Source organism: Punica granatum, chromosome 5 (genome assembly GCF_007655135.1).
Source record: "Punica granatum isolate Tunisia-2019 chromosome 5, ASM765513v2, whole genome shotgun sequence".
NCBI lineage: Eukaryota > Viridiplantae > Streptophyta > Magnoliopsida > Myrtales > Lythraceae > Punica > Punica granatum.
Genome location: NC_045131.1, coordinates 31210945 through 31232149, shown reverse-complemented (window position 1 = coordinate 31232149; position 21205 = coordinate 31210945). Strand labels below are relative to the sequence as shown.

Sequence of the window (21205 nt, the reverse complement as noted above, 5' to 3'; positions counted from 1 at the left end):
AAATTCTCATTAGTTTGTGACATTACCACATAATATCGTCATTACATACAAGACTTTCTCCCATCCTGGGAGCTATATGCGAGAGAATAGGAGCACGAAGAAGCCAGCGATCCATTACATTCATACAATTTTTTTTTTTTTTGTAGCTGTAAGTAACTAAGGCGGTGCAGAGCAGTTGAAGAAAAAGTAAGAGGGGGGAATGATATTCATGTGCATTTTCGTAGAACTGCAGATTCCAGAACTGATGAACTGCAGAGAAATTAGGACGCTCCATTTACTGGGGAGGATGACATTACAGAAAGAAGAAAGAGGTCTGTTGGTTCTTCACGTGCATCTGGCCATTAATGGGTCGGAACGTCCTATCCTATCGTATCCTATCCGAAGAAGAGGTTAATCAATGGGTGGAACAATCAAGAGATTGCTGTACCATTCTACAACACACTCGAAGAATTGGTCAGATTAGTAGCCAGGGGACTGGCCAGTGGCCATCCCTTTTGGTTGGACTTGGATGTCGATGTCCGATCCAACCAAGGGATCATCATTTCTCCAAGGGAACACCGCATTACCGCACTAGAAGAAGAGTAAAATGGGGTGGCCCTTTCCTCGATTGACTTTGACTGGTACTTTTTAATTTTACTTCAGGCTGGACTGGACGGACGGCAAAAGAAAGAAAGAAAGAAACAGACATCAAAAGCAGAGAAGAGAAAATGAGAGATCAGAAGAGACAGACAAAGCAAAACTGCACATATATGTCTCCACACCACGCTACACGGTTACACTAGACCCATGTTTTGCTTGTCTTGTCTTGTCTTGTAGGCAAGCAGAGAAAGAGAGAGAGGTAACTTAGATTGGAACAACCAGTAATTTTTTTTTTTTTAAAAAAAAGAGAGAAATGAAACGAGTGCCCTTCATCTCATCATCAGAATCACTGTTCATCTCCGGCTCGGCACTGTGGCTGCTTCTGATAGCAATGCTGCTGACCCGAGAAGCAAGCTCGGCTTCCACATCGACGCTTGGCAGCTTCAACAGCAAGCTCTCAGGATTCCAAGCCGAGCTCCGGTGGAAGCTAACCGCTGCCATTCCCCTACAGCTGCAGACGCCGCCCCCTGGGACATCCCCTCCTTCGGTCCCGGTTCGTGTAGAATTCGTATACCCTTAGATGCAACTTGCACTTGTATATTTTACGTATTATAATATATACAGTACCGGTCGCTCGTGTTGATCGTGTGTTAATTCATTCTCTGCTGTGCTGAAAATTGGGAAAAACCGGCGTAAATTGTCACGTATAGAAAGTTGGCGGCGACGGTGGTGGTGATGGGAGGGTGTTCTACCCGAAAGAGTACGGAGCGGACCCCACGGGGAACCGGGAGAGCAGCAAGGCCCTGCAGAGCGCGATCGGAGACGCATTCCGGGTGCAGAGCCAGGTCCAGATGCTGGCCGGTCTGAAGGACTTGGGTGGAGTGGTGATAGACCTGCAAGGTGGCAACTACCTCATCTCCACCCCTCTCACCTTCCCTCCTTCTGGTGGTGCCAACCTCCTGGTGATTATGCATATATATATAAATGTATCTATTTGGTTAGAACTTAGAAGCCTTAAGCTTCTCGATAAGAATTTTTATTTTTATTTTTATTTTCCCTGTAAAGATTTTTAAGACAGAGTTACAGTACCTGAATAAGTGAGGTGATATATAATCTCTATGACCATCAGATGCAAAGCGGCACCTTGCGAGCATCGGAGACGTTCCCGAGCGATCGCCACTTGATCGAGCTGCGGTCGCCCAATTCTACTACGCCCAGTGGAATCTCCTACGAGGACATCACCTTCGAGGACATCCTCTTCGATTCGAGCTACCGAGGAGGCGGCATCTCGGTGCTCAACTCTGCCAGGATCCGTATTTCGAGCTGCTTCTTCCTACACTTTGAAACAGAAGGAATCGTAGTTCAGGGAGGCCACGAGACCCTCGTCTCCGGCAGCTTCCTTGGCCAGCACTCGACCGTCGGTGGGGATCCTGGGGAGAGAGGCTTCTCGGGAACAGGCATCGACCTTGCCAGCAATGATAACATTATAACAGACTCGGTCATATTCTCTGCCGCCACGGGCATCATACTGCGCGGGCAAGCCAATATCGTGACCGGGGTCCACTGCTACAACAAGGCCACCAACTTTGGCGGCGTCGGGATTTTAGTAAAATTGCCGGGAAGTTCTCAGACCAGAATCGACAATTGCTACTTGGACTACACGGGCATAGTTATGGAAGATCCCGTCCAGGTGCACGTCACGAATGGATTTTTCCTAGGAGATGCAAATGTGGTCCTGAGGCCGGTGAAGGGTCGAATCTCGGGGCTGAACATAGTCAATAACATGTTCAGCGGGAACCCGCGCAAGATGATTCCAATTATCGAGCTGGATGGGCCATTTACGAACATTGATCAGGTGGTGGTCAACCGGAACAATGTCGCTGGCATGGCGTTGAAATCGACAGCTGGGAAGTTGACAGTGGCAGGGACAAACTCGACAAGATGGGTGGCTGATTTCTCATCCCAGCTAATATTTCCGAACAAGATCAGTCACTTCCAATACTCATTTTACACTAAATTGCCAAGCAAGTTCCCTGTCCATGCGGTGACCAATATTTCGAACAATGTGGTCGTCATCGAGAGCGCGAGTCCAGCGAGCGCACTAGTATCGGTGGAAGTCGATCGGCACAACATGATTGCAGAGTAAGCAAGCCGGGAGGGACCGATTCACCAGGCTCAACGTAACGATTTCTTTCTCAATGGGTGTAAATAATATTATTTATGAAGAAAAATGGGCACTAGTCATGAAATTAGAGCATGAATCAGTAGTCTCAAGGCATCATTATTGACTGCTTAAACTTTGAATTTTCGGGAACAGCTAAAGTTTTCGGGGAAATTAAAAGATCAATCAAGGAATAGACATCGGTCAATGATCAGTACTCGAGGAAGATCATGAATGGGAGCTTAGAACAGAAGAATCAGTGGCTACAGGCGTATAGAGTAAACACGGCTCGTTCCGTCCCTTCATCGGGTATTTACAGCTTTTACTAATCCATGATAAAATAGTCACAGTCGCACAAGCTAAGGGAGAATTCCGAGGTTATTCACCGTTTTCGTCAAGGTCTTCATCCTCCCCGTCGATGTTCTCTCCCTCTTCACTCCGGTCATAATAATACCCGTCGTCGTCGTCGTCGTCATAGTCGTCAGTGTCACCATCCCAATCGTAGATGAGTCCTCTCACCTGCTGCCCCTTCAGTTGCTCCTGAATTCGGTCTCTGATTGCCGTTCCCTGACAGTTTAAAACAATGAGCCTTTATAACTAAACCTTTGATGAAAAATAAAGATGGTAACCGATGGTATGCGTCTAATAATTTGTGCAAATGAGAATGGTGCAGCGAAAGTAGCGATTTGAGAAAGTAAATCTGTACCATTTTGTGGCAGCCCTCTTCGAACATCTCAAGGAAACCAGCAACCCATCGATCAGCATTCTCAACCCATATGTTCTGGCGCATACCAGCAGTTTTGGCCACAGTTTGGATCTGAAAGGGTTCGGTTGCAGAAGGATAAGTCTCATTAAAAAGGGAACTCGCAGTCAATAGACTATAAAATCACTGAGGAGAGGAGTCTCCTCTACTGACCTTCTCTCCCACTCTCTCTTGCTGTTTCTTAACTTTTTCCCGCAGCTTCTTTAAGCCCATGTTTACTCTGAGTCGCTTCTCCTGTTATGAGGAAAGACAATACAGCATAGGAATATTTATTGAGAGACAAGAGGGCAGTGAACTTCTAAACCAACCAAAACAGAGCAAGTGAAAAATCATGCCTTGACATAGCTGACGCCGAGATCTTTCCTTGTGTAACCGCGTTGCAGGTTCCGCATCACATACTGATTGTAGTCTTTAATGATCCTCATAATAATATCCGATGTGGAGATCCCCTCAGTACGTTTAGTCTCCTTGAACTTTCCAATGGATTTTACCTTAATTACCAGCCGATATTGAAACAGTCAAGTTTTTGCCAGAATATGAAAAAATCAAACTGGAGACTTGTCCTTAGCATCAAACAGCAATATATACACGAGCAACGATTTACTGCATATATCATACAGACCTAAAGTAGAAGATGCTTCATAATGAACATAAGGTTAGGCCCTTCCCCAATCAGTTCGAGTCTTAGACATAACTAAGCAGCAAAAGAGATATTCCACAGGGATGGGAAAAAATAAAAATAAAAATATAGAAATCCAAACTTACATATTCATATACATCCTTCCCAGCACCACTTGCATCAGCATAACTACGAAATACAATAGATAGACAAGTATAAAAGATTTGGAAACACGAATCAACTATGAGATGCTTACATACACTTCGCGCATGATCTCTTACATTGAAATAATTTTACGAATAAAACCGAAATAGAAGGCTGATGGCACAGAAGGTAAAATATGACCATGAAAAACCAGAAGGGGCTAAAATACTCAACTTCGAACCTGAGAGTAACATATGAACCCCCCAAAATTATATATTCAGAACAGCGGGGACAAGCAGTTAAAAAGATTTTCCTTAAATCCATGACATGTAGCAACCTAACAATGAAAAGTTAATGAAAAACAGGATCTACTTAATTTTAGAGTATCATATGATGCATTTACTCACAATAAAGAATGCCTCACATCTATGCCGGGACAGGTCATACATAATAACTGGGGGGAAAAAAGGTTGTATAATTTTAAGACGTGCAGAAGGCCAAATTCGATAGTAAGCAAAGTGTTCCATAGAAGGAAACATTGAGATAAAAGTGAGGAAAACAGTATCCGGCAACTTTCAGCTTCGGCGACAATGACCTAACTGACAAACATGCTTCATTTGGGCTGATTAATCTTACGGGAGAGAGTCGTGTGCAACGTAATCAATCTCATGCTTGTCAAGGAACTCCTGCGTGATCACCCAAGGAGCATCGGGAACGACTTCATCGACCCACCTGCATCAGACGCAGAGCAAACATGCCAAGAGCACCACAAGCACTTAAAAAATTGAAATCCACGCAGACGAATATGAATTTTGAAGAAAGGAGATAGATGACCTGCAGTGGCGCAGAGACTCATAGCGCTCCTGCTCATTCATAACAGTCTTGCCCTTGTACTTGTGGGTGATCTCATCGTTGCAGCACCCAACAAGCAGGTATGTATTAGGAAACCTGCACGCCATCAAACCACGGATGCCTCTCAAAGCAACAAAAAATTTACATTTTGTTTATGGTACAGTAACACTATCATTCCTCACTTCAAATTGTGCCCTTTCGAACACAGAAGAGGCGCACTGGGTTGGTGCCCTTTCGGACCACGAGAAATTTGTGGAAGTGGAGGAGGAAGTGAATACAGAAAGAAACAGCGGGAAGCAGAGAGAGAAAGAAACAGACAGTTTCTTGGCCTGCTCGAGGGAACGGGCGTGACCGAAGTGGAAGAGATCGTATATACCGTCGGCATATACTCTCACCGGCCTGTCCACCACCACCGCTTGATGTTGACTCCCGTCCTCTCCTCCGTTGCCACCCTCAGCCTCGGTCTGCGTCTGTGACTGCCCCTCTTCTCCTTCGGAATTCCCCATTCTCTCTCTCTCTCTCTCTCTCTCTCTCAGAAGTTCGACACCGAACCGAAGTGTACGTATGTGCCGATGCGGGTGGACATGTTCTTGTCCTGTTGCCTTTTTTTTGGTCCTCTCCCCCTTAAATAAGGTAAAATAACGTTGCAAACTTCAAATATGATTAGTTTTTCTAATCTTTTTTTTTTCTTTTGGTGGTAGTTGATATTATTCAGTAAATTTCAATTAATTAATTATCTAATCAAGCTTTCATACGCTTCTCGATTCTATCCTATGCCTCTGGAGACAATCTTAACTGGAGAAAAGATTAAATTCTCAAGTTTGGTTTATAAAGCCAAAGGGCATGATGATATGATGCCCTTTCACTTTCTGAATCCATATTCTTTGTTCGTGCGATAAATTTACCGGATCCATTCATCAATTGTACATTATCAGAAATTCTTCAGTTGATGATGGTAAGGGACTGCTTGTTGGTACCCGAACATATTACGTCCATGCCAAGCAACTCTCCCCCTTGGCTTCCAAAGTTAAAGAAATCATGCTCCGATATTTACCCTACCCCATTATTCTCCACAAGGCCGAGTTTATTTTCGTGACACCACGGTATAACATTCGCAATCTGCAGAACCTGGATCCACCGCGAACAGACACGAGAAAGCTTCCTCACTGGCACAAAATTTTCTAAAGCTTTCTTTCTTCAGCCACACCGACAGCTGAATGTTCAATGGTTTCCCAGCCTAGCCTACTCCAGCACCTCATCGTTCTTCTGTAAGAGCTCTCCAGTAGGAGCAGGAGGTCCACATGTCCTCGGAGCCCCACAGAATGCTTCCTTCCCAGGCCGAGCCAGCTCCACGTAAATCAACCTGCCGTCGAATTTCTACGTTGAGAAAGAAGACAGGTCTTAGTTCCTACAGTCAAATTTATATTATCGTTCTGGACTGGAGAAAAAGGGAATTGGGAGATGAAGACTAGCACCTTATGGTCCATATTTTCCAGGGCGAGTACGGCTTCTTCTTGGCAAGTATACTGAATGAACGCATAACCTTTTGACATCATCGTCGCTTTATCCTTAACAAGCTTAACTAGCAGTCACGAAGCGCAGGAATTACTGCACTGCAAGCAGAACATCAATTAACTCCGCACACTTTGAATGGACAGTAAAGTAGTGTCATACCTTCAGCTATATGGCCGAAGTTGGAGAATCCCTTCAGCAAAGTACTCTCTCCCACAGAATATGGTAAATCTACATGAAGCAAAACCATTTAGAAACTGCAAAAGGACTTAAATTTTACAGACACGATGGATCACATAACGTACGAGTAAAGGAGCTGGCGCAGGCAGGGCAGGACCCATTGAAGTGCCGCCGCCTCCTCCTATAAACTCATTCAATCTTTTGCCCAATCAATTCCTTTAGAAAAGCACTTAGCAGGGGGCAGTGTATCTTTGCCAAACATAACTCCTTCCGTTCAATGCCAAGAAAGATGCCTCTTTTTTATTTAATCACAATCTGTACTTTATGGCCGCAACGCAACATAAATGGGACATCAAAAATAACACCACCCCCTCGGTTTTTTCATGAACACGTGAAGCAACGATGTTATCATGTCAATGCAAGCGGGGGGACATGACATGCTCCGACACGGTGGCAATTGTTCTGTGACGTCCCGGAACTACAGAATCAATCAATATATATGGGGTAGAGACAGGACCAGGAGGAGCAGCAACACATATTATATTATATCGCGTTGATTATAACTGCAAAGCAGCCGAAAGTGCAAGGGGGCAGGGAATGAAATGAACTCACTTTTGACGACAATTCTGCTGGCAAGGGGATAATCTAAGGAGGAGGAAGCCCTGAGCTTCAAAGGTCTGAAATTGAATTGATAGGGAGGGGACGACCGGGTGCATTTCTTCCAGGAATCAAGCGGTGGAGCAGCAGCTGGAGGAGGAGGAGGAGTTGCATAAGGACAACGCAAAGAGATCGCCGTTGGCGGCCACATCGCCGGGAGTCGAACAGATCAATCTGCCTCTGAACGAACGAAGCAAACGAAGAAGCTGCAGCCGAAAGAGAACTGAAGCTGATTGGCTCAAGTGAAGTGAAGGCAACACTGTGAATGTTTGTTATGGTATTGTTTGTTGGGTCAGTCTGAGAAGACGCCAGACGGAGATGGAGAAGACGACCTTCCCAATCCATCATGTAGTCGGACTCCTCTTCTCTCCTCTCCTCTCCTCTCTTGGGAGCCCATATGCAGAGGTCAGGCCCATTCTGACCAGAGGGTTGGGCCCATCTCTTGGGGCCCATATGTAGAGATCAGGCCCATCTCGAGAAGAAGATTGTTAATCAAATCTTCTGGTATGTTTTTATTTTCCGTTTGTTGATATATTTATATTACGTCAGAAAGCAACAAAAGGTCCCTGAATAGTCAATCCCCCACCCCCCAGGGTTTTCTTTTCTTTTACGTTTGGTAATATCAAGGCCCAATATTTCAAATTTTTATGTACATCCAAAAAGATTAATCACGAGATGTAATATCATTGGCAAATTCCGCTCCGTGTTAGCACACTCTACGTCCAATGGCACCTTATATAATCAAGGTCAAACAAACGTCGACCGAGAATTAATCCCAACTAATTGATGATGGACATCAAGTAATCTTATTATTAAAAAAAAAAAAAAACAGACGGACGGACACACAAATAAATTAACTCGTTCCTCCGTGGGGTTCCAGTAAGTTGTCAGAGTCAATCAAAGATTCGTTGACTTCGACCACCGCAATATATTTAAAATCATCCATTTCCACTGGTCGAGACCCATGATGCTAGCTCCCAATCGATGGCGAAGTGTGTCTTAATTTTATCCTAGATCGATAAGGGAGGATCCTCTCGCTTGGTCGATCAGGATATTATCAAAGGATTGATCTTTGGGCCGGATTGGATTCAATTACGATGGAGAATGTTCAACGTGATCCACGTGAGGCGAGGCAGTGTATCTTACGTATTATTATCTATAGTATATATATTAAGGAGAAATTGATACGTGTAGGGTGAGGGTGAGGCATATGCATGAATGAACCCAAGAATTGTACTGACATTAGATAGATTGGATGCTATGCTACACCTACTCCTGCTAGTCCTCCTTGTACAACAACGACTAGCTCGGATTTATCTTTGACTTTTGAACAATCACGTTGGACCAACTTGTTGCGTAGTGGAAAACCTTTGACTTTGACTGCGCCCCTCTCGACAATTGCTTGTCGAGATGGGGGACAGGTCTTATGACCCAACAAAAATAAATAAATAAATAAATAAATAAAAGAATTGGAAAAGCAAATTATTCCAACCGTCAACGCACTCGATGAATTTTAGTGGTTAGAATTTGATTTTATCATGTCTAAATTAACATTGGCATGCACTCCTCCTTTCTTTCAATTCATCTTAATCTTTAGCATACTTCCAATCAAACCGTGCCCTATGTTGATCTATTTTAGGTTGTCGACTCAATATGTATATAGACCGGTTCTCTGAGGGAAAAGTGTTATATTATAGCTGTGTTCTTTTGCCTTTGAGAGTAAGGACCCCGTTGAATTCGACAACTCTCACTAGTTTTGAAGTGAAGGTGCAGCCAGCTAGAATGTCATAATATATCCGACACATGTATGTTGTGGATCAATAGACCGAAACAATAGTGTGATGTGGACGATGTCATCATAGAGTAGAGTCACCAATATCTTTGTTTACGTGACAATTTGGGTACCATATATAGCTTGCAGTTAGACAATCTATATCAATATATATATATATATATATATATATGCCATAACATATGCAGTAAAGCCAAACAAAAATATGCCGTATAATTAAATCATTATACTATGGAGATGATAATTAATAATAAGCAATATCGAAAATGAATATACATATGTATGCATTTGTGCTAGCTAGCTAGCTACCTGCAACATCTCTAGTTTTTGAATGATGCAAGGGATCGTGCAAGAACTACCCATCTTAATGTGTGCTAACTAATAAAACCAGCCAGTGGGGTATTGAGAAATTAATGTATACAAGGCTTATGAGCATTGAGAGATGAGCTTCTAGAATTAATTAATTAACTGAGCTACGTAATACGTGCTACATCGAAGAGGGTTCCTTCCAACCTTCTTAATGAATTTCTCAAACAAATCCGATCGATGTGTAGCCTAGACTCGGTCTGTATGGTGACTCGTGATCGTAATCATCCCCACGAGAAAGAGTTTGGAGACGTAGTAGGCAGCCCATGCACGGACATGTTGCTACTGTCCATGGCAGCAAAGCCTTCGTCAAGGCTCATGGCTGTCTCCAATTCCATCGTGCTGATCTGGCCCGAAACAAATCCATTTGTGGTAGCAGTCGTCCCTGCAACGTCGTTGCTCATGAATGAGAACACGCTGCTTCCTCTTTGAGGGTAATAATTAGTACTCTCAGGCTGCAGTTGAGCAGCTAATCCCGACTGCTGCTGCCCATAGGAAGCTGATAGTGAAACCGAAGCCGAAGAAAAAGAAGAAGCGGTATGATTACTGTAGGGGTAGTTGTTAAGAGCGGATGCAGCCGCACGGTCTTGTGGTTGGTAGTTGCTGAAGCTCAAGTTAACGGGGCCTTTAAACGAAATGGCGGTGCTAGGGCAGCCGGTGAACTGCTGCACCAGTGCCCTGAAGTTGTTGGTGTTAGCATTGAGGACCGTGGCGGGGGTCCTCTTCGAGGCTCTGGACCTCCTCCTTATGGGCTTCGGCGATAGGCCTGGGCTGCCACCCCTCTTAGGGGAGCCTGAAAACACCTTCTGGATCGACTTATCGCCAGGGCCGGTAGTGGTGTCGATAAATTCAGTACTCTCACCGGGATTAATTGCAGCAGAGGAGGCCTGATCTGATCCTTGGGAATCAATTATCTGCTGGTAGAACTGCACCCACCGGTGATCATCACTGGGATTGAGCATAACTAATGATAAACCAACCCCTAATTAATGCTTCAATTTCTTCACTAGACTTAGGAGCCCACTTGTTATGGGAGGGAGGGAAGGGAACGCAAGGGGAGTTGGTAGAAGAGGCATTTATATACATACATAGTAATTAATAAAGATCAGTAAATTAACAATGTATAATAACCAATTTTGTTTAATTAGTATCAGTCAAAAGTAAAATAAACACATGGAGAGACACTCTTGACTTGACCATTCTTGAGATATATGTAGAGAGAGAGAAAGACGGGATTCCTTAAGGCCAAAGTATATATGTTGGCTAACAACAAAGCAGGAGACGTTATACAGTTGACAAATTTTATTTATAGCAGACGGAGTTTACATGCCGTGTATGTGCTCGAAATTCACCTAAAGCATATTGTGATTAGGGTGAACGGAAATTAGTATCAGTCAATAGACTGAAGATGTCTCATGCTCTTTAGGAGAAAAAAAGAAAATATCCTATCAACCGGAAGTTGATTTAAATGGTTTGAAGCTTAATATTCTTAAGTAAGATCTCGAGTTCGAGTTTTATAAATGGAAGAGAACTTTAACATTTTAGTAGGCTGATTCGACTCGAATTGAATTAGTCGAAATCTATTCGACTTTTACATACTAATGTGCACAGAGGAAAAAAAAAAGCGTCTAGTTTGAAAAGGGTGAATTGGGTGGTGGGAGGAATTTCTGAGAAGCAGCGGATGGAGCTATCAAAGAGATGAGATCATTCATCTCATCACATTAGAAAAGCTTATCTCACTTTCTATGATGCCAATCCTCCGCCTTTAATTGATCTGAGAGTCTGAGGTATACTACTGGTTTCTGTCTTGTTTGGTCAGAAGATTAATAATTGTTCAATACCATTCAAACATAACATATAGTAATAGGACCCACTATATATATATATGTTTACATGTGTATAATTTATAGCTATCTTACGCATACAAATTGGGCTCTCTTCATTGTACTACGAAATTTCCTGTTTTCAGATAAAGAATAGAGTGTTCAAACTCAAATTAACCCTGAAATCTGTTCTGCTCGATCAGATAGGGTTATGCTTATGCCTGGACAAAAAAAAAATCACATTGGTGAGACCATATATTATGGAGAAGTTAAAATTAAACTATGAGGTGCTTTCAATTGATGTCAAACTCCTGCTAATTAAACTGTAGTTAAAATTTGCCCGAAGTTCAATTTACAGGTTGATCTACGTCTTTGTGGTTTCATATAAGTTCTCTTTTTTTTATCCGTGAAAAAAAATTGTGAGAGCATTGCTCTTATAATTTCGAGAGATCAAGACATTTAAGGTTATTCTTTTTCTCAACAAGTGCGATTCCTAAAACTTTGTTTTTTCTTTATTTTGGTTATAAGGGAGGCTTGTTGGCCTAGTATAATGACAACTAATTTTCTGAGTGGACAAGAACAAGTCATTCATGGAAAACAAGCAGCTAATTTGCAATTGAATTCTTCTCAGCATTGACAACTAATTAATTTCATAGATTAACAAGAATATGGATGCGTCAGAAAATTTTAAATGATCCCACCTCAAATGACGTGATAAGGAAAAACCAATAAAAATTCTTTAATGAAGAATAATTATGATAATTATCAGAGTGATTAATATTAAATTCATAGTTTTATGCAATTCGTTTGGTACTTTCTCACGTCACGTGACGATACGAAATCACCCAATAATTTCTTATGAAGGCATACATATTTATATAAACGCATACATATTTATATGTAGGTATCGTGTATGTAAATTTGTTCTGACTCCCACTTTCTTCTTATGTCCCTTTTCTAAAACATGTTGGCATAGAATGGAACAAGAGATAAATATTTGATGAGAGGTTGACAAATTAATGAGAGTTTAATACAATAACACTCGTTTACGACTTAGAACCAAAAAGTTTTTAATTATATAAATACCATCCATTGGGGATTCTTTGCGCCCCTTTAATTCTCATTCTCCTTTTCCTTCTTCCTACTTAATTGGCATTGGCATTGGCATCCTTTTACAGCCCGGAAAAAATTGCTATATATGCAGTTAAAAAAAGTATGGTCGTATTACAGGCTGAGTTTTGTTGGCACCCCTGAAGAAGTTAATTCGCTTCATATTCATCCTCTCTGCATAAGTTACCGGAGACTTTTCTTTCATTTTGCCCAATAATTTTCTTGATATCAACTAAACAAAAAAAAAATTCCTTGAGTGGTGTAATGCATGCATATACTAAGACAAAAGCATAACGCGTTGAAATACTTCTCCTCCTCCCCCCTTACAAAGGACAGAGCAAGGAATGGAGGAGATGACGATATATAGGTCCATTAAAATTAGAAAAAGCTGCTCAATTGGGGGAGCAAGAAAGCTTTGTACTCAGAATGAGAGAGGTCCCAAATACAAACTAGATGGTAGGGATGAGAAAGGAGAATTTTTCAGGCAATTCGTGATATATATCTTAAAGAGTCTCCGATAAGAACTATATAATGACTGAACTGAAGAGATTGAGAGCATAGTGTATTACTCGATCGGTGCCCATATGAAAGGATCACATTGGGAGGAGGAGAAGTAGTAGTATAGTAGGTAAACAGGTGGCATGTTGAGCCCAAAAAAAAAAATAAAAGGTAAACGGGTGGCATGGTTATATATATTGATAAGTTATACTTGGAAATCTATATATATATATGTGTGTGTGTGTGTGTCTGTAGATATATACTTGTATGAATGGTGTAATTAATTGATGGCCTGAGGGTAGATTTGATTAATAGAAAGGCCATTACTCATTATCTAGAAAGTTCAGTGTTTGGCCCCACCATACCATATCCTTAGCCCTAGAGGAAAAACCATTGGCTTGGAAGACAAGTCAATTAGATAGGAGCTTTTGACCAGATATTTTTCTTTTTGATAAACAACCTCATTTCCTTTTGTTTTCCCTTTCCCAGCCAAACTAGATGAAAACTTACGCGTTACGCGAAAGTTTTTTATAAATAATAATGCATCGAGTATATAGAAAAGTACTTACCTCATACAAAATATAAAAAATAATCATCTAATGTTCCGCACTATATTTTCTCATTTTAATATAGTATTATTCGACGAAAAAAATTATGATTGCTGATATCCTAATAAAGCCCCTAAGGAGAATAGAAAGTGTCTCAAAATTTCTAACGAAATATATAAGGAAAGAAATTGGAACCTCTCTTGCATAAGAAGTTATCTCATCTTGCAGTACAATCTATGGAGTCGATTGGATCTGAAGCAGGATTCGGGAAACAAATATTGAAGAACTAGAAGAGATTGTCGTAATTCAAGAATCAACGGATTATTGCTTCCTAAAGAATTCGAACAGTATAAGATACATATTTATAGTCTACTGAAGAAATATCTAAAGTTCAATAAAAAGAAAATGTGATATTTGAAATTCTATAATAATATATACATAATTTCAATAGAAATATATACATACACTGTTATATCTATCTTCTTATTAACACTTCTAGTGATCCTAGGGCAATTGTGGTAAATTAAGGACAATTACTGAGAATATCATCATCGGCATCGGAATCAATTCTTGTATGAGGACGTACTGTAGGAGTTAACCCATTATCTTCGGGATGGAATTGCCAAAACATGGGCATTCTTCTTAGCACAGAGATATATTATTGCAGTAGAATAATGGCTAGGAAGATTCGAAGTTAGCTAATGAAACCATTTGGCAATCCTAACTAATGACATCCATCCCCACCCCCCTTTGCTTTGCAGCTTCTCTTCTCGTTCTCTTGGACAATCTTTGGAGCTACTTCAATTAAGGCGAGCTCAAAAATGCTGATGCTAGCTATTGGGTCGAAGATGGACAACTTTTGGACCCATGCATTCTACATTTCCATTTCAATATAAAATTAAATAATTAATACGACTGGAAAATGACAATATTAAACTACGGCCCAGTGTCTCCATCTCCATCCCAATTTTCTTCCTTCCTTTCAAGGGTGGGGGGTTTTGACTGCAATTCCCTCTTCTTCCGTCTGCCTGTGGGCTTACTTTGAACATACATACCTTTTCCGTCTGTCTGTGTCACATTATCTTTCATGTGCCCAAAGTCTCCAATTAATTGCCCCGAGTCTCCTCAATAGAAAAGTCAAACTTCTTGCCTCCTCTCTCTTTCTTCTGCTGCGGCTTAGAGTTTAGACCGTAACATTAGTAGTCGGACGAAATTCAAACACCACTCGATCTATAAAAAAATTATTAGAAAAAAGAAAAGAAAAGAAAAGAGAGGAGCAACTTTGGGTAAGGAGAACTCCAATATATAGCTCATGCTTAACCATTTTATTTGAGAATTTAGAGAACAAGAGCGCTTCCCAACTCTGTTGAAGCGACATTTACATTAGCAAGGGGGGAAGAAAATCACATCCCCGGACATTACATTTTCAACAAGAAGAAGAAGAAGATACAAGAAAAAGGAAAATAAAAAACAAAATTGGGATACACATTTCCCATTCATACACCTTCTTTGTATCCCATTTCTTCTATTATAAACTGAAGCCTAAAGAGAGAGGAAAAAGAACAAAAAAAAAAAAAGGGAAAAGAAATTAAATGAAAAGAAAGAAAACGAGAGGATTCTTTCTTCCTCGTCACTCTCTCTGTGTCTTCTCCTACTCTATTGTGATCTCCAGTATAGTGGTGAGCCTTGGCTTCTTGTATCTCCTCAGCAGCAAAGATGAGCACACCACGCTCACCGATGAAGAGGCCATGCACGCCCCTGCCACCCACGGCGGCAGCATCAACCTCAACCACGGAAAGAACACACCCGCTGCCACGGGAATCGCAACCACGTTGTACGCCATGGCAAATACGTAATTCCACCGTATCCTTGCGAAGGTCTTCCTTGAGAGATCAATGGCCGTGATCACATCTTCCAAGTTGTTCCTCATCAGCACGTAGTCCGCTGCTTCTATGGCGATATCCGTGCCCGCACCAATTGCCATCCCCACATCTGCTGCTGCCAGGGCAGGAGAGTCGTTGATCCCGTCGCCCACCATTGCGACTATGCTCCCGTCCTTTTGGAACGATTTGATGGCCTCGGCTTTTCCTGCTGGCATTACCTCTGCCCTCACATCTTGAATCCCCAACTGCACAGTTTCACCATTCCGAGACCAATAACATCAGCCTTTTAAGTTCAACGGTCGGATAAAAGCTACGGGAATTGATCCTACCCGCGAATGACGTATCTTGTGAATTCACTTATTGTACCACCTTACATAGCATCGTGTAATTGCGCTAATTCACGTTTAATTAATCTATGTCGATTTGTCTCTACTCCACATTATTCCACATTCCGTTTGCATGAATCAATCTCAACTTGCAGATGAAAGGCAAAATAACCTTCAGTCTACCAACTCAAAGCTTTTAGGGAAGCAGAACTTCAATGGACTTGTCTCAGACATTATTCTTGAACAACCTTAAATAAGATCATCTACCAAGACATTCAACAAATTAGAGTCCTAAACTTTAAACACTTTAGAAGTTAAGCACCTACCTCTTTGGCAACAGCCTGAGCTGTCCTCCAGTTATCCCCTGTAACCATAACTGGCTTCACGCCCATCTTGACAAGGCCCTCAATCACAACAGCTGCCTCCCTTTTGAGGGGGTCAGCAACTCCCAAGACGCCAATCAGTTCACTGCCACATGCAACTAGTATGCCTGTTTTAGCGCCCTCCTCGAGTTCTACAACGTAACTCTCTGCATGAGATGGTATTTCAATCCCACTCTCAGTCAGAAGCTTCCGATTACCTACCTGTTAAATTAATGCATCCGATAAAATGAGCCAAAAGAATGTCCTTCAGGGTAACCAGCAAGAAAAAAGTGGCTGTTCCTTTCATTTCGACTTCAAGAAAATACTCACCAACACTTGCTTCCCATCAATGGAGCACTGGATGCCTCTTCCAGGAAGAGCACAAAAATCCAAGGCCTCAAGGAGCCACCAAGAATTTGGCTCCCTTTGGTTTATGGAATCCTCATTCATGGAAGACTCATCAAAGAAATGGAAATGTCGTGCGTACTCCAGGATTGCTTTTGCCAGTGGGTGTTCGCTGCTAGCCTAATCAAAGGAACGATGCAAATTATATTAGAGGCCAGAAAAAGCCCGAATATCATTGGATCATACCATAGGAGGATTAAGTCATATAATTAAATGGGTATATGTTATAGTAGATGGCTACTACATGCAGATAGGAATTGGGGGTGCAGGACCAAGTTATGTCAGGACCATGACGTGCTTGGGATTCATTGTCACAGGTAGACTTAGCTTCTATTAACTATACAAACTCTCAGCGAGAAGAAAGTTGGGCTGAATGAAAAGACTTACAGCAAAAATATTCCAACTCTTTTCAATGAGTAGTGTGGGTTAAAGAATCAAACAACATCAATCTTTTCCGTGAATGCTAGTGATCCTACTCTTATCCTCTCAATCACTCGCAAAAATCTTGTTACTGACCTCTGCAGAAGCAACCAATTTTAGAAATCCTCCACGATCCATTCCATTGAAAGCTTTTGCATCTGTAACAGTGGCTTTTCCCTGGGTCAGTGTGCCTGTTTTATCGAATATCACGTACTTAACCTTCTGAGCTCTCTCCAAAGCATCCCCCCCTTTTATCAACACGCCATTGTTGGCACCTACTCCAGTTGCCACCATGACAGCTGTAGGCGTTGCCAATCCCAGTGCACAGGGACAAGAAATGACAACCACTGATATTGAGAACATGAGGGAAAAGACGAAGTAGTTGCCATCTTTCGGTAGCCAATCTGCAGGGTAAGCTCCCAAAGCTCCAGCTATATACCTATATATAGCGAGAAAAGATCATCTGAATAAAGTTCCACGAGCTAATAGTACAAAGAGTGTAAACAAAACCATGCAAATATGAAACTTACCAGCAGAGTAACGTCAACAATGCCAGAGCAACAACAGTGGGAACGAAAATACTAGCAATCTGCAAACAGAGAAAAATACGATTAGAATTCTTCACGTATAAGAAGTTTACACACTGCCTCGAAACTGCAAATTCAAGCATCTGCGGGTTGCAGTTGTGCCCTCCACATTTATAAGAAAACCATTTCCTAAGCACTTTTTCTAACTGGAGCAATATCATCTGAGTAGGCAGCAAAATAAATAAGTTCAACGGACAGAAGACGCGTGCAATTCAGAAATTATGAACCTAAAGAATAGCCAGCTGGAATTTCACCCAAGAAATGCAGAGCCTACACAATGGAGATGATCACTACCAGCATGAAACCACTAATTGTACATGTCCCTCTGATTCTCCAATAGATCCAACATTTTAAAATCCATCTCACTAGCTCTCATTACCCTCTCCAGCACTTCTCATTCTTCTACTTCCTCTCAGGAAGTAATCTAAGAGAGGCAACAGGGATACTGAAACTTTTAACATTAAAAACATATTCCTTCATTCCATCAGGCCAATGCATTGAACTGTGGACATATTTCATACTTGCCCATACTTTAAAAGGGGGAGAATGGGAAAATGCAGAATCAAACTTCACTTGGTTAGGCATACTTACGAAATCGGCAAGCTTCTGTATAGGCGCTTTAGACATTTGGGCTGTTTCAACCAAACTAATTATCTGGCTTAGGACTGCATCAGATCCCACCCTGGTAGCATTTATATGCAAAACGCCATGCTGATTAATTGTACCTCCAATGACTGATGAATTAACCTCCTTGAGTACAGGGACAGATTCACCAGTAACCATACTCTCATTTATATAACTCGATCCCCATACAACCACTCCATCAGCAGGCACCTTTGTTCCAGGAAGCACTTTCAATGTGTCACCAGGCTGGATTAGCAAAGCATCTATTTCCCTCTCTTCGATACACTTTCCACCTGAAATACCAATAATATTGACCAAAATGATTACAAGGCATTGTATCTTATGCCATATTTACCATGCATCCCAAACCGTAAAACGGTTAATATAGAGTTAATTTTAACATGATCAAAGAGGGAAAATAATAACCTTTGTCCTTGATGAGCAACAATGCCGTTGCAGGTGCAAGCTCTACAAGCTTTTTGATGGCATCCGATGTTTTTCCTTTCGCCAGAGATTCCAAGTACTTCCCCAACAATACGAATGTTATCAGCATGGAACTCGTTTCAAAGTATGTGGGGGACCAAAACCCAGTGAACGCACCATATAGAAGTGCACAGACAGAATAGAAGTAAGATGCAGAAGTTCCCAATGCAACCAAAACATCCATATTGGTTGAACCGTTTCGAAGAGCTCTTCCAGCAGCAACGTAGAAGCGCTTGCCAATCACAAACTGAACGACACTCACCAGGGCCCACTTTAACCAATCACCCATCAGAAAGGGACCACATCGCCAAAGCAGCAGGGAATAAACTAAAGGTATCCGAGGGCAAACGCGAATGAGAAAGACAGGAATCTGCAGCACCAATTCATCAAGGTGATGGTCAGATTGATACTATCTTGACAACCAACCTCGGCCTTCTACAGTCAAGAAGCTATAGAGAAATTAAAACGCAGGAAAAGGGACAAAGATGTTCAAGAAAGTAAGCTACTGAAGACAGGAAGAACATGAGCGAAAGAATGAATACTTACACTTAGGAATAGACTGGAGGTGAAAAGTCGAAACATGTTTGCCGCCTCGGCAACATCTTTAGAAGTCATCCTTGTGTAGGGGTTTGCAACAGTTAATTTAAATTTTCCATCACTCCCTCCTTCGATTCCATCGACCAAGGACCTTGACTTTACAACTTCAGGATCAAAGAGAATTTCTAGTTCCCTCGAGGTCCGATCAAAACGAAATTGTCTGACCCCCTTAAGTTTGCTAACTAAGCCTTCTAGAATATGCACATCTATCTCGGTAAACACCCCAGCAACGCCGAGTATAATTTTGTCCTGCCCGCTGCTTTGTACAAAGGAAGCTTCGAATCCAGCATCTTCAATAGCATTAACAATATCATCCTTACTAATTAGGGAGGGATCATACTCCACTTCACCTAACGAGGTCGCTAATGCAACTACTGCCCTCTTCACACCGGGAAGACTCCTTAAAATACCTTCTACCGAGTTCACGCATGCTGCGCAGGTCATTCCTCCAATGGTAAATTGCCCCACAAGGGTTCCATTATTCTTCGCCTTGGAACTATTCGGTTCGGTAAGAATCTCAGCCTCAAATCCAGCGTCTTCAATAGCGACTTTAATGTCCTCGTCCTGAACCACCACGTCAATTGACAGACAGCATTACTATTTACATATCTGGAAGAGAGAGAGACAAAGTAGTACTACATGCCTACTGCAAAGTTGCGTTTGCCTAAATAATCCTGAAACAAGTACGGTATAGTAACCAATTAGACTGGTCGTGCAAGATCAGTTTGGACATCGTCTGCAATTCAAGTTAACGAAGATAGCTGTCTGTGGGAGCTTCAGAGGACTAGAGCATTAATTCAAATTCAATTCAATTCCCCGTGCAATTATTATTACTATCAATTAGTTAAGAAAATGAAGAAGAGCTAGCTACCTAGCATCACAGTATGTAGTGTAGTGTAGGGGGATCAAACTCAAAACTCAAAGGAGTTGTCCGTAGATGATGAGAACGAAAAGACAGAGAGATGAGTAACTAGCTAGGATTTGGAAGGAAGGAGGAAGTAGTCAAAACTAGAACTTGCCTTGACCCGATCAGGATCAAAGACGACATCGGCCTTGTTCTGCAGCAAGGCGACGGAGGCCCTGACAACCCCACCCAAGCTCCTGAGAGCGCCTTCGACGGAATTGGAGCAGGCGGCGCAGGTCATCCCGGTAACTCGAACCTGAATCCGCTTCATCCCCTTCTCTTCCAACCTATCCGAATTGTTGTCCTCGTAGGAGTCGAGGAGGCGAACGTCCTCGAGGTCGCCGGCATCGCCGCCGGCGACGATCTTCCCATCCCCGCCGGAGACTCGGGTGAGCTGGAGGTCTCGGAAGCCCGGCGCCATTGGAGAAGGGGTACCGAGCCGGGGGACGTAGAACTCAGCAAAGATTCAGACCAGAGCAGAGAGAGAGAGAGAGAGAGGGAAATGGCCAACAAGTCTGAAAGAAAGAAAAGAAAGAACGAAATGGGAAATGCAGAGAGAGAGAGAGAGAGAGAGAGAGAGAGAGAGGAGAAGAAGCAGACGAAGGTAGGAAGGAGACTTTTCCGAGGAGAAGAGGGATGGTCGAGACGGACGGCAAGTAATATGATTTTAACCGAGGCCCGGTGGAGGTTGCTATGCAATGTGATGTTCCAATTTTACCCCTGAAGATCTTTTGGTATCCCCTGGGTTGTCCTATTGTACTACTGCGTGTATTATTGGCGTGGTGGGATCTCTGTTGTACTGCACGAACCAAACCCAACCAAACCAAAAGATTGTTTCGCTTTTATTGGCGTGCAGCATTACCAAACCAAAACAGATAAATAACTGTTCCATCGATAAACAAACCGGAACCAACTTATTTTTAACGAATTATTTATTTATTATTATTATAGAAAAACTACTCATTTCGTCATCTACTTTTATCCACTTTTCTATTTTAGTTATTTTTCTA

The 21205-nt window shown here is 42.1% G+C and overlaps 5 protein-coding genes across 6 annotated transcripts; 1 reads left to right on the top strand and 4 right to left on the bottom strand.

The window, feature by feature from the left end:
- The first annotated feature begins 463 nt into the window (after nucleotides 1-463).
- Nucleotides 464-2876, top strand: LOC116207882 (polygalacturonase QRT3). 2 transcript variants are annotated; one of them, XM_031540996.1, is made up of 3 exons: nucleotides 464-1147; nucleotides 1290-1541; nucleotides 1709-2876. In XM_031540996.1, the coding sequence occupies exons 1-3, from the start codon at nucleotides 893-895 to the stop codon at nucleotides 2723-2725; spliced, it is 1524 nt and encodes a 507-aa protein (XP_031396856.1). In that variant the 5' UTR covers nucleotides 464-892; the 3' UTR covers nucleotides 2726-2876. The 2 variants fall into 2 exon arrangements, with proteins under 2 accessions (XP_031396856.1, XP_031396857.1); XM_031540997.1 differs by having other exon boundaries at nucleotides 586-1132; nucleotides 1709-2857.
- A 7-nt stretch (nucleotides 2877-2883) lies between these two features.
- On the bottom strand, nucleotides 2884-5789 carry LOC116207883 (choline-phosphate cytidylyltransferase 2-like). Its single transcript, XM_031540998.1, has 8 exons — nucleotides 5437-5789; nucleotides 5101-5214; nucleotides 4903-4998; nucleotides 4269-4311; nucleotides 3839-3994; nucleotides 3657-3737; nucleotides 3447-3557; nucleotides 2884-3307 (listed from the first exon to the last, which is right to left on the bottom strand). Exons 1-8 carry the CDS (start codon nucleotides 5622-5624, stop codon nucleotides 3119-3121), a joined length of 978 nt encoding a protein of 325 aa, XP_031396858.1. The 5' UTR covers nucleotides 5625-5789; the 3' UTR covers nucleotides 2884-3118.
- Nucleotides 5790-6001: 212 nt separating this feature from the next.
- On the bottom strand, nucleotides 6002-7904 carry LOC116207885 (organelle RRM domain-containing protein 2, mitochondrial). Its single transcript, XM_031541000.1, has 4 exons — nucleotides 7423-7904; nucleotides 6793-6861; nucleotides 6594-6700; nucleotides 6002-6495 (listed from the first exon to the last, which is right to left on the bottom strand). Exons 1-4 carry the CDS (start codon nucleotides 7616-7618, stop codon nucleotides 6361-6363), a joined length of 507 nt encoding a protein of 168 aa, XP_031396860.1. The 5' UTR covers nucleotides 7619-7904; the 3' UTR covers nucleotides 6002-6360.
- A 1561-nt stretch (nucleotides 7905-9465) lies between these two features.
- On the bottom strand, nucleotides 9466-10687 carry LOC116207884 (VQ motif-containing protein 22). The gene has a single exon (XM_031540999.1). It carries the CDS (start codon nucleotides 10585-10587, stop codon nucleotides 9850-9852), a length of 738 nt encoding a protein of 245 aa, XP_031396859.1. The 5' UTR covers nucleotides 10588-10687; the 3' UTR covers nucleotides 9466-9849.
- A 4208-nt stretch (nucleotides 10688-14895) lies between these two features.
- LOC116207666 (copper-transporting ATPase RAN1) lies at nucleotides 14896-20831 on the bottom strand. The gene is made up of 9 exons (XM_031540718.1): nucleotides 20311-20831; nucleotides 19241-19855; nucleotides 18638-19064; nucleotides 18179-18504; nucleotides 17531-17589; nucleotides 17097-17439; nucleotides 16506-16700; nucleotides 16140-16397; nucleotides 14896-15732 (listed from the first exon to the last, which is right to left on the bottom strand). The coding sequence occupies exons 1-9, from the start codon at nucleotides 20614-20616 to the stop codon at nucleotides 15256-15258; spliced, it is 3006 nt and encodes a 1001-aa protein (XP_031396578.1). The 5' UTR covers nucleotides 20617-20831; the 3' UTR covers nucleotides 14896-15255.
- Nucleotides 20832-21205: the final 374 nt, after the last annotated feature.